This window comes from Podarcis muralis, chromosome 9 (assembly GCF_964188315.1).
Source record: "Podarcis muralis chromosome 9, rPodMur119.hap1.1, whole genome shotgun sequence".
NCBI lineage: Eukaryota > Metazoa > Chordata > Lepidosauria > Squamata > Lacertidae > Podarcis > Podarcis muralis.
The window spans coordinates 59,855,625-59,868,071 of NC_135663.1; the positions used below are offsets into that span (position 1 = coordinate 59,855,625).

General features: G+C 39.6%; 1 protein-coding gene across 3 annotated transcripts in view; it reads right to left on the reverse strand.

Annotated features, from left to right (window-relative positions):
- The window catches only part of CORIN (corin, serine peptidase), a 111,551-nt gene that overhangs the window by 61,819 nt on the left and 37,285 nt on the right, over nucleotides 1–12,447 (reverse strand). For all 3 annotated transcript variants that reach the window (XM_028745118.2, XM_028745117.2, XM_028745122.2), the window contains one exon: nucleotides 7,478–7,659. In XM_028745118.2, coding sequence (XP_028600951.2) covers nucleotides 7,478–7,659 — 182 coding nt within the window. The remainder of the gene's footprint in view (nucleotides 1–7,477; nucleotides 7,660–12,447) is intronic.

The following is a 12,447-nucleotide window of genomic DNA, read 5'->3' on the forward strand; positions in this document are numbered from 1 at the left end:
CGTGCGCTCTGGTTTCCGGCACAGTGTTCCGTTGCGCCAGAAGCGGTTTAGTCATGCTGGCCACATGACCCAGAAAGCTGTCTGTGGACAAGCGCCAACTCCCTTGGCCTGAAAGCAAGACGAGCGCCTCATCCCATAGTCGCCTTTGACTGGACTTAACCGTCCAGGGGTTTTTTAACCTAACTTTTACCTTTACTCCATTCATTGAAGTTTTAAATGAAAGTTATAACACAAGCCTTTCTATCTGTCAAGTTTCCAACATAAGAAGAAGAGGAGGAGTTTGGATTTGATATCCCGCTTTATCACTACCCTAAGGAGTCTCGAAGTGGCTAACAATCTCCTTTTCCCTCCTCCCCCACAACAAACACTCTGTGAGGTGAGTGGGGCTGAGAGACTTCAAAGAAGTGTGACTAGCCCAAGGTCACCCAGCAGCTGCATGTGGAGGAGTGGGGAATCGAACCCGGTTCACCAGATTACAAGTCCACTACTCTTAACCACTACACCACACTGGCTTTTCCAGCTACTGAAAGATGGAACAGATGTGTTTTGAGGAGAGAAATTTCTATTCCTATTAAGTAAGATAATCTCCAGTTTCCCAGTTGACATCTCTTGAGCATTATTATTATACACAGGAGCAACAAAAGTGAGCAGCCACAAGATTTAGAGGCATAAGGAACATTATGTTCCTATTACAGATAGGTAGCCGTGTTGGTCTGCCATAGTCAAAACAAAAAAAATTCCTTCCAGTAGCACCTTAAAGACCAACTAAGTTAGTTCTTGGTATGAGCTTTCGTGTGCATGCATGAACTGCATGTGCCAGTTCTGAAGAAGTGTGCATGCACACGAAAGCTCATACCAAGAACTAACTTAGTTGGTCTTTAAGGTGCTACTGGAAGGAATTTTTTTTGTTTTGATTATGTTCCAAATTAGAATTATATCCTAGACTTTTTCTAGCCTGGCAACTTTCAAAATGCTTAATACATCTCAGTATTGAACCAGTCACAGACCTCACAACCAACATTTATCCAATCAGGATGTTTGGGTATATGTACCAAACTTCACATTTGCAGATACACTGTGTAATACATAGGAACTCTGAATTTTGTATAAACAAAAACCTTAACAGATTTAAAAGCCCCAAAGCACCATCCCTCCCATTCCTGCATATTGAAGGCAGGGTGTTAAGGATGCCATGTAGAAGGAGCATTGCGAGTGGGGGAAACCTTGTCACAGTGAATACTGTAGTTCACCCAGGCAGATGGAAAGCTACAATCAGTGGTTGCCTCACCAGTGGTAGAGACAGGAAAGCAGGAATGGACTGTGAAGGCAGGGGTCTTGAGGCTTTGGATTCAATTTCCCACGGATAAATACATACATACATGCATGCATGCATGCATGCATACACAATTTTATTTGTATGCTGCCTTCCCAGATCTCAAACCATGCTCAAGGTGGCTTACAATATGAAAAAATACACCACTACAGCATAACGAAAGTAGTCATTGACAGTAAATAAAACATTAAAAATGCACAACCAGACTGAAGAATTTCCACATAAATCACAAGAAGATCTAAAATAAAGGTGCAAAAAACCCAGCAACAACCCTCACTCAATCAAGACACCCCAGCCCAAGAATCTGTTCAGCGGCCTCAGCTTTTCTGGCTGGAGTCAGTTAGGGTCCAGTCCTGCCCTGCCCTGCCCTGCCCGATGGGAAAAGCCCTGCAGTGCAAGGAGCAGGTCTCCCAGGACTCACAGTCAAGATCCCTTGCTCTTCAGCTACACCAGCCTGGAGATGGCATAGCAAGATATTGTGAAAAACTCACATTGCTCCCACCTTCTGCCTTACTTGCTGTGAACTGGTAGGGCTTGGGACATATTTTGAGCAATGTCCTCAGCTGTATGAATACAAAGCACCATGGACAGTTCCATTCAAGCAGGAGAAAAGTGTTGTTTCAGCAGCAATTCTACTCAAGAACCTTAAATAGGAACTGCAATTGTATCTCAGTATCTAGTTCCACCTTCCATGAGAAGAGCCCCTTTATAGAAAGGGTATCCATCTGCTTTTGCATTCATTGATTCAAAGAGAGCTGGGGAGATTGTGGTTCCACTAAGGCAGGGGTGGTGAGGCAGGAGTGGTGAACCTTTTCTGAGCAGTAGATCAGATCATTATAGTGGGCCAAATTAGACAGGTGGGTGGGATGCTCATCTGATGTCACTATGACACGGTGCTTTGAAGCTCCAGTTGTCTGGACTCCAAAGCACAGCATGGGGCTGTTTGAAAGCCCTTTTGCAAACAGTCCCTTGCTTCTCTTTAAACCTCTGACTTTCAAAATTTCAGAGAGCAACATGGGGCTGTTTGCAAAATGGCTTTCAAACAGCTCCCAGCTGCTCTTTGAAGTGGAGACTTCAACCCTACTCTCTGCAGGCAAGGTTTAACCCACCCACACACTTGATAGCTGATGGGCAGGGAATTAAATACTGTTGCTTTGGCTGCATGTGCCAGTTCCCTGTGAGAACTGGTGTGTGCAACCAACTCAGAAATGAACCTCAGCTGGCATTGCCCTCACATTAGAGTGACACCAGCTGATTGCAAATGGACATGGTTTTGGGAAACATGTATTCTATCTGCAGTGCACTGTTGAACATTCATGCAAATATGAGCTATGCAAATACAATCAGTCCCTCATATATGAATTTAAAACTATTTTGATTGCAATATGGATTGCAAGTATAAATGTCTCATAGGCACCTATTGAATATTATTTGTGAGTGACAAACACCACAAGGTAGATAACACTATGCCATTTTGTAAACCTTTTTCAGAGCTTAAGCCTTACTAATAAATAAATGTGCCTTTTTGCTGTTCAGCTCCTGAATAGTGATATCTAACCTATTTTAAGTGACAAAAAGAAGCAAAGCATAGAACCAAAAGACAATTTCTGTCCCATATATCTACAGTTGCCATCAGAAGCTGTTTTGCAGGAAATACAACAGAGTGTGTAGCTGAGGCAATAAAAAATTAAAGTCCAAACCTGGCTGAATTTTGCTCTTTCCCTTATTGAAAATTGAAAATCCAAGCTTTTCCCCTCATCTTATATATCATTCAGACAGAATTTCATTAAATTATTTCTGTGTCTCCTTCATGGTTAACAACTTTTACTTTTCAAACAGTTATAGAAAGAAATCTACTTTTCTGCACGCAGCAGATTGGAACTACATGCAGGGAGAGCAAATTAATTATCAGACTGAGCCATCTGGTATCCACACAACTGGCTGCAACATGTTAGAACAGAAGTCTTTAAATATTTTCCAGGCTTATGCATCACAGTTACAACATATAGACTATCAAACAAACTTTTCAAAGAACAAAAAGGTATTTTACAGTTTATTTATAAAGCAGTTTGCTTGGGAAAAATAGTTCTAAACAGTCTTCAGGTCCAGATATAAACTGGTAGTAATTTTAAACAAATTGTAAATCCTTCTTGCTAAGTCAGGGCCTCAAGATTTTAAGTTACATGAAAAAAACAATTTTGTTTAGCATGCAACACGGCCTCAGTTGGCTATCAAAATGAATATTTCCACATATAAATTTTCTTTCCTTGTATCCACCAATTAGAATAACTCAGCAGGAATTGATCTAAAGCCATTATTTTTGTCAATAGGCTTGCAGATGTGCTTGACATACAATACATGTCAAAGAGTACAGAAAAATAATCCAGTATTATAACAAAAGACATGCCTAATTCTTCTACTGAAAACCAAATCCTCCCACATACTTTTTCATGTTCCAGAGTGTATGCATACACTAGATTTAAGATGTATTTGACTGCCTTACTTCATCTATAAAACATTATCTTGACCAATGTTGTGATCTTTGTTCTGCATTAAACAGCTAACCAAGTCCCACTAGAACACGGGCAATTATTTCCTCACCATTGTTTTAGCACTTACTAGGGCATACACATTCTTTGTTGACTTAAACAAAGGCTAAAAGAGAGAGGATAGACTTTCTTCAAGAGAAGATGCAGTTCGTATTTTTGAAGGTTTGTGATACCACATCCAACACTGTTGTAATTACACTACTGCAATCCTAAGACTATTGTGAGTGGTGTAACTTTGTAAGATCACTGGCAAAAAAGTGGCTGGAAAAAATAAGTGGCTCTTCATAGCCAAAGTGGCTGTGCAAATCAATCTTACTCACCGAAGTAGGTCAGCCAGTCAGTGCCAAGATGCGTGTTTGCTTTGGAGGACCAAGTAACAAGTAAAGAGCAAGATATGGGTAATAGATAAATAAAAGAGAAAGACACTAAAATGAGAAACTATTATACCTCTAAGAAAAAATATCTTACTATTGCCCATAAAATTAATCAGCATTAGTGAGAATTAACTAATCCACACAGTCTCAAGTCTATTAGGATATATATTAACAAGGGAGGACATTGTTTTCTTAATACACAGGATCTTTACAGATACTGTCATCGTAGGAGGAAGAGATATGTTACATTCACCCATGTCCAGTTTAGGAGGGCTTTCCCAGATTATTAAAATTCCTGAATTTTATACACTATAGTTACATTGGCCTCAACCTAGTAAAATAATAGCCTGTGTTCTCATAGTAGAAAAATGTGCAATGAATGAGGACCAAATGTGTTACTAGCATGGTGTAAAAATTATAAGAGTGAGATTGCATAATGGTAAATGCTGAAGTAAGAAAGCAACAGCAACAATGCAAGCGGCTCTTTTGAGACAGAAGGTGATAATGGGATTGTATATAGGAGAGATATTTACAGCTGGTGTCACCACCTACTTATTTAGAAAGTCAAGAGGGCTGGTATGAAAAATATATTACTGATATTAAGGAAGAGGTGGGCGGGTAACAAGGTACAATGGAAAGACAAAAATCAGACATTCCTCACTCAAAAGGGTACCACCAAAATGGTTAATGGATTCTGATGCATGAAATATCTGATAGGCGGTTTAAGGTGTCTGTGTATGTGCCTTCGTGCTGAGGTCAAACTGTTGGAGAGTTACAGTGCCTGCTGTGGCTGTAGAGACCGATAGGGGGCATTTAAGATTAATAGATCCTTAAGCACAAGCCTGTCAGTTAACTTGGTAAGTTAGAGTACGTTAAATGGATGTTGTACATATATATGTGCTTGCTTATTAATAAAGTGCCTGTTCTAAATCGTTACATTGAATCTGGAACTTTATACATAAGACAACACAGATGGGCCTGCCTAATTTTGACAGGTGTTGCATTACATTACATTACATCCAGGGCCACCAGCAAAATGCTTTAATCACGTGTGTTTGCCGGTTGAAACAATGGACACTGAGGCCCTCTGAACTAGAGCTTTATTGGTAGGACTGTACAAATATAGATTGTCCATTAAGTAATCTGGTCCCAAGACATTCAGGGTTTTATATGTAATAACATGACATTTAAGCACCAATAAGTGCCATGAAATTTTCACAGTGACATGCCACACAGTAATAGGAAAATAATAATGGACATGGATTAGAAGAGATATAATGATCAGATTTTTCCCCCCAATGCAAAATGCAGAAGAGGAGGGGAAATATCTCAATCAATACAACAAGGGATGACAACAAGGCATTTACTGCTCTAAAAATGGATCAAATGGATTCAGAAAGCAAATAAAATATTTTGTTCCTTAGTCTTTTATCTGCTTTTCTCATTTATGATTTCTATATTATCTACTGCTGTTTTAAACGCAGTTCCCAGCTTTGGCTACTTAAAATAACACAAGATATAAAAGATATGAAGGGAGGACTAGAAGAAAAATAACTGAAGTATTTTCATTGCTAGGGAGGTGCACTTCTGACCCAAAGGAATGCCATTTAAAGACTGTTTTTCCAAGTCGGTGAACAAGGTGGAGTATAGGTTAAAGGGATCAAGCAGAAGGAAAGACTGATGAAAGCTTGACTTTCACTCCCTTGCATGCTGACATCAGAGAAACTTGTAGAAATGTTTATTCCAAATCAGCTAAATTCTCAGTTCCTTCTGTTCCCTTGTGAAAGTTGATGTCTTTTGCAGACTTCATAAAGCAGACATTTATTTATCTGTAACATTTATAGACTACTGTTTAGTATAATTCTCTGAGCAGCTTACAATAAACAACACACACACACCACAGTCATAAATGCTCCATCAAACACAAAAGGAGAACAGAACCAAATGCCTCAGCCCTCAGGTCTGCCCACATCACAGGACAGTTTTTAGCCTCTTTCTCCCTCTCCCTCCCCATCCAAATACTAGCACTAGAATTGATATATAATAGACAGCATCTGTTATAGACTCCTATAAAACCCAACTTACTTCAAACTGCAGGGGGGAAATGTTGCAGTTGCTACCAAGTCTAACCTACTTCATGGCTTAAGAGCAGAGACACCAACTTGTGCTGAAGATTGAGAGGGCACAATGCGTGTCATGCACAACATTGCAACATGACGTTGGGAGAAGCCAGGGGCAGAGCCGAACACAGCTCCAGCAAGGCAGCAGCAACTCTTCTCTGGCGCTCGGCCTCCTCCTGCTGCTGCTGAGCCATTGGGGGGTCCAGTCTCCCAACAAAAATGGGGGCGGGGTAGGAAATGGCACCTCTGCTTCAGAGACAGTACCATTAAGCTTATGTGAATTTCAATATTGCTTTCCAGATTCAAACTCCAAAAGCAAGATTAATGGAACATATTTGTTTTGAAATAATAGCATTAAGCATGAAGGACAACTCCAGCTAATAGTTTGCCTTCTACCACCTTACATTTTTCCTCTTCTGAATCTTATGATTTATTTAAGGGACCTGAAAGTTCATTGAGGTTTTCCCCATCACTGGGTCAAGCTACATGTTTGTTTGTTTGTGTTTGTTTGTTTGTTTAGCTAATTATTTTTAAATAGGGATTTTTAGGGTATAGCACTTACATAGTGGTTTACATGCATACAAATATGGTTGAAATATCCTTATAAGAAAGAAATCACAGTTGTAAAAACCTGCTACAACACAATATAAAACAATTTAAAACAGCAGCTTTAAACCAATGCATAGGCTAGATCATGCAATAAAAGCTATAAAGAATACAAGCTGAACTAAAACATTATCAAAATTGCAGCATCAAAATCTTAGGAGAAAGAAATGAGCCTTTAACATGTTACATACAGCTGGATGTATCCTCTTTCTTACTTTTCTTTTGTAACACAAAAGCAGCTTCTGAGACTGCATGTTTCAGCAGAGGAACAACTGGGGATGGGACTGTTTATCTCTTTCCATTCCAGTCAGTTATCGCACTGAAAAATACCCCCTCCCCACAGTGGAACAGATACAGCTACCTCTGAGATTCATTTCAATTATAATAATTGCCCCCAAAAAAAGACATGGCTGAGTGTAACATGCAATTTGGACATTATATGTAGAACCTGAAACACACTGCAGCACTTTAGCAAAAAATTTAAAGGGAACTTACATCGCTTTCCTTTTTCTTGTTCTGGGGAGAAGCATACCCTGGTGGTGTTGTTATTTTCAGTTTTGTTTTGGAACTGGAAACACGCTAGGAACTCTGGCCATGAAGAATTCACCATCCCAAGAACTGGCTCACAACCTTCCTTTGCAGCTTCACAGAATGATCTGCAAGGCAGGAGCCCGTGACTAGAAAGAAAAACAAATATTTCTAAGATTATTGTCCTTCCAGTATGCGTATTTATTTTAACTTTTTAAATGAAAAGCACGAATAGAGAGCTTCCATTTTAAACAGCAAAGAGGTTGCCCTTTGCCCAGCTAGGAAACTTAAGGAAAAAAGTACAGTGGTACCTCAGGTTAAGTACTTAATTCGTTCTGGATGTCCATTCTTAACCTGAAGCTGTTCTTAACCTGAAGCACCACTTTAGCTAATGGGGCCTCCTGCTGCTGCCGCGCCGCCACTACACGATTTCTGTTCTCATCCTGAAGCAAAGTTCTTAACCCGAGGTACTATTTCTCGGTTAGCGGAATCTGTAACCTGAAGCGTATGTAACCTGAAGCATATGTAACCCGAGGTACCACTGTACCCATTTCCCAATGGGCTCCTATAGTGGGGTAGGAGAGCAGAAAATAATGGCAATATATTTCCCATCTGGCAACCAATGCGGCCCTTTGGTTTCAGATAGTACATAGGTAGACGAGTCTAAAAAGCCCAGGACCCAATTTTTCACACCCCTCTAGAAACTATGGTGGCTCATTTACCAGAAGTAATGTATTTAGCGTTAACTCTGGAAGCGTATACTCGATTCTGACCAAACTAAGCTTCCTAGAGCAAAACATACATCAGGTGTTGGTTGCCAGATGTGAAATTTTTAGCCTACCCCTAAAGAAGGGCCAATCTCCGTTCCAAGCTCAGTAAGAAAATGAAGAAATAAATCTCACCTTCCTGTGCACTGCCTTCATTTCACAGTGAATGCTAAGCCAGATTGTAGCTTTGCATGAACAAGCAGAAACGGGCTCCAGGTGAGGAGATTGTGGCCACTTTGTTTCTCCCATCTTTTTGCAGCTGTGCTGTGTTGAGCTAAGCCACAGTTTGACTTAACATGTCATCTGAATCTGGACAGTTTAGTATTATCAGGCAAACTCTGAGCTCTTAGACTATTAAGAGAAAGCCAAGCCATGAGCCCAGGTTCAGAAAAACAAGAGGATAAGAGCTAAGACTGCAATCTCCTCTCTGGAAGGCTGCATGCTTGCTTGTTCACACTAAACTATGCATGCATCTAGTTTGGCTCTTAGAGGCTATTACAACTTTCCAACTTTTTCGCCTGTAGTCCAGAGCACACATTATGGTCACTAGAGAGATGCTGCCAAGAACAAACTTCCTGTAGCAACTAGCAAACAACTTCCACTGGGCATCTTACACTTGTAAGAATTCAACACGTCATGCCACATTATCAGTTTTACCAGTTCTGCTCCAGATTGTTGGTGGCTGCTGGGAAGTGTGAAAATTCATAATTAGGTGAAGGTGATTTGTGTGATACACAGCAGCACATGGCCGATATGTAAGGAATGATATGTTGTATATTTCAGTTTGTTTTAGGCTAATGTTCAAAGGATAAGCTTCAAATGTGATAGGAGAGTATATTAACTCTAAAAAATGATTAATTGAATAGATCCAGTCTAGATATAAAAATCCATTTGTAAGTGTCCAGTAAGCCAAAAATGTTATCATTGTGTACTGATGTTTTTCCATACTACTATGGATTAGGAGTTCTCTATAAAAGAAGAAAGAAGAAAGGGACAAAAGAGAAGTAAGCACCTATTTGTCTTGCCTAGTTTCCGTCTGTGGCTTCCAGGACCTACCTCAGAGCTGCACATTACACATTGACAGGCTCCAAAATATTCTGAGGTCTTTGACTCTCCAAAAATAAAGCTCCCTCACAAACAGGAAAAGAGTTATTGAGTGATTTGTTCTGAAAAGGTGTTACTGGCTCAGATAACAGGGCTTTAATTGGCAGGACAGCATGCAGGCAGCAATGTGGGTATATACTGATAACTAGCTGCCCTTGTCAGTGGGAGAAGTTGCAAGTCATTTATTGTTGGTATTGCATCTGCTACTGGCAGAGACCTTTTACATAGTTCTGGAACGTTTCTGTCTTTCATCACATCACAAAATAGTGGTGAAAGATACTATTTTGGAATGTGAGGGCTCCCTTTCCAAGTATCAAGTAAGCTGCTGTCAGAGATTAGTACTAGGCAAGGCTCAAGATAAACCCATCATCTTTCTGATATGTGATAATTTCAATAGTGTTGTGCATAAAGGGCTTTTAATATTGTTACCAGCCACCTTCCAGGGGTCTCGGCACTTAACCAGAGTTTATGTTTCCTTTGGGGAAAATGAGGCACAGTGAAGAATATGGTTTATTTACACATATTTACACCCAAGTATGGATGTAGAGAGGGTTCTGAGCACTGCATCTTATGAGGGGCTTGCTCCCCATAAGAGCACAGCATAGGATTCAAAAGTAGCCAAAACGCTACTTGTCCGTTCCTCAGCCCTCATGGCCTCTAGCCCCACCCTTCTTTCTCCCAAAAACCCTTGCTAAAATGCAACTCAAGCCTTGTGCAAAAAGGACACTTTTTCCTGTGGCGACACCATACCCCTTGTAACGCTGGCAACCTTCCCCCCACCCTTCTTATCTGACAATGAATGTCCCTTTTGTCAGGGCATTGCCTCTGCTATCACCTGTTTTAAGGAATCCTTGGTCCCCTGCAAACATATACCAGTATTATATAAACAGGATTTCAATTAACTTGAGAAAGCATTTAATTTAAAATATGTAAAACCTACTGCTCTTTTTTAAAAACAAAAAACCTAATACTTCACAAATAGAATAATAATTACATAACAAACCTATTTTAAAAGGGGAGACTTTTTCCACTAATGCAGAAGACTAAATTGATAACAGTTCACTTGGTTCTCATAAAATCAGTAGAGGCAAACACTTCCGTAAAAAAAATATACATTTAAAAATAAAATAAAAACAGAAGGCCCTTCATTCATTCTGGGTGGTAGGGAAGGACTTTTCAACTCCATAGATCAGAATACAAAAATTCCAATAAATGATCCAATAAAACTATGGTTTTCCACCATGCTGCTTTTAATGCATACAGTTAGAAACCCACTAATTACACTGAATATTAAAAATGTAAACAAATCCATGTGGCTCTTTTGTTGTATAAATTCATTCTTTGAGTGGGAAGCTGCACAACTGGAATTCATTTATTGGATTGGTGTGTTTTTTTCTTCTAGATTTGAACAGGGATTCTGGGTGGGTGGTCCTTTGTAGCTTTGTGACATTGCTTTGTTTTCCACTCCACTTTATCAACTGAGTTAATGTTTCAATGCTCACATCCACACAGTGATAAGTTTAGATTTTCTAAATGAAAACCTATGTGTGTAGGAGGAAGATTCAGCAAATTAGTTCAAGCCTAACTATTATAAATCAGTCTCTTTTGCAGCAGTATGCTTACATGGGTTATACTAACAACTTGATAATAATGTAGAAATGACTGGGCTCATAAAAGGAGAAATTTATGATACTTAGATAGATTGGCCAAGTTTATGGTCTGGAAGCAACCAAGAAAATGCTAATTCTATGCCATACCATTTACCACAACACTTGCCACAACTACATTTGGTCCTTTAAGCTCAGTAAAACAAATAAATATGAAGAAGTGATCAAATTTAATACAGGCCTATTTGTTCCCCCTGTCAACAATGATATTATGGTTAAGCATCTACATCTTGATTAATCTTTATATACCAGATGTTAAAAATAAATGAGTGCTACCATTTATGTGTTGTTTTTTTTAAAGCCATCATAGGACATAGGATAATGTAACACAGCATGAGTCCTTGTATTCCCTGACTAAATTTCTTTGGATCATGAGATAAAATCAGCTGTGATTTTAAAAATAAAATAAAATCTGTGTGCCTTATCTGTGTGGCTTATCAGACATAAAATCTGTGTGGCTTATCTTTTGCACATTTCAAAATGGAACCCATTAATGCAGGATATTTTCCCTGCCTGAAGATCAGTTCCACAATGATTCCTATGATAAAATTCCTATGAAACCCTCCTGTGGAATGCTACAGAAAAAGGAGCTACCTGCCAGCATTGTTCTCTGAAATCAGTTTTCTTCCTGATCTATTCTAGACCATAATCCTGCCCCTGACAAGTGTCATGTGGATGGAAGCATGAATGCACTAGATGTGTGAAAGATCACCTGAAGACTATTCAGGCAAGCACCACGTGCTGCTCAATCCAGACCCTGGGGATACTGCATTTATGCTAAAATAAAATAATATGCCAAGGATGGATCATACAGGAGGTCTTGCTTTCACTCATAAACACACTTCGTGCACCTGGAGGGCATGACAGGTATGCACCACTAGTGCAATCTTTAGACCCTAAAGCAATGATGGCCAAACTTGGCCCTCCAGCTGTTTTGGGACTACAATTCCCATCATCCCTGACCACTGGTCCTGTTAGCTAGGGATGATGGGAGTTGTAGTTCCAAAACAGCTAGAGGACCAAGTTTGGCCATCACTACCCTAAAGTGAAAGAGGGATCTTTATAGGATGACTCCTGTGGTATCTTGTAACCAGTATTATCCAATGATTATTAAGAGTAAATTACTCTATGGTTTTGGAACACTACCGAAAATGCTTGATCATCCAAGGTCTCCAAGCCGGTAGTAGACTAACTATTCTTTATCTGAAATGTTTGCTCTTTCATATCCAACATTGGTATAGTATAACCGTAATGCACTATTCTCGTAACACATTTTCACACAGCTCATTCCATCATAAACATTGTCACAAGAATGTTATCTTGATGGGGAAATAGTCTCAGTTTGACTATCATTATCCTTATGTGTTCTGCATGTGCACTGATGCCCAGTGGGATCTTC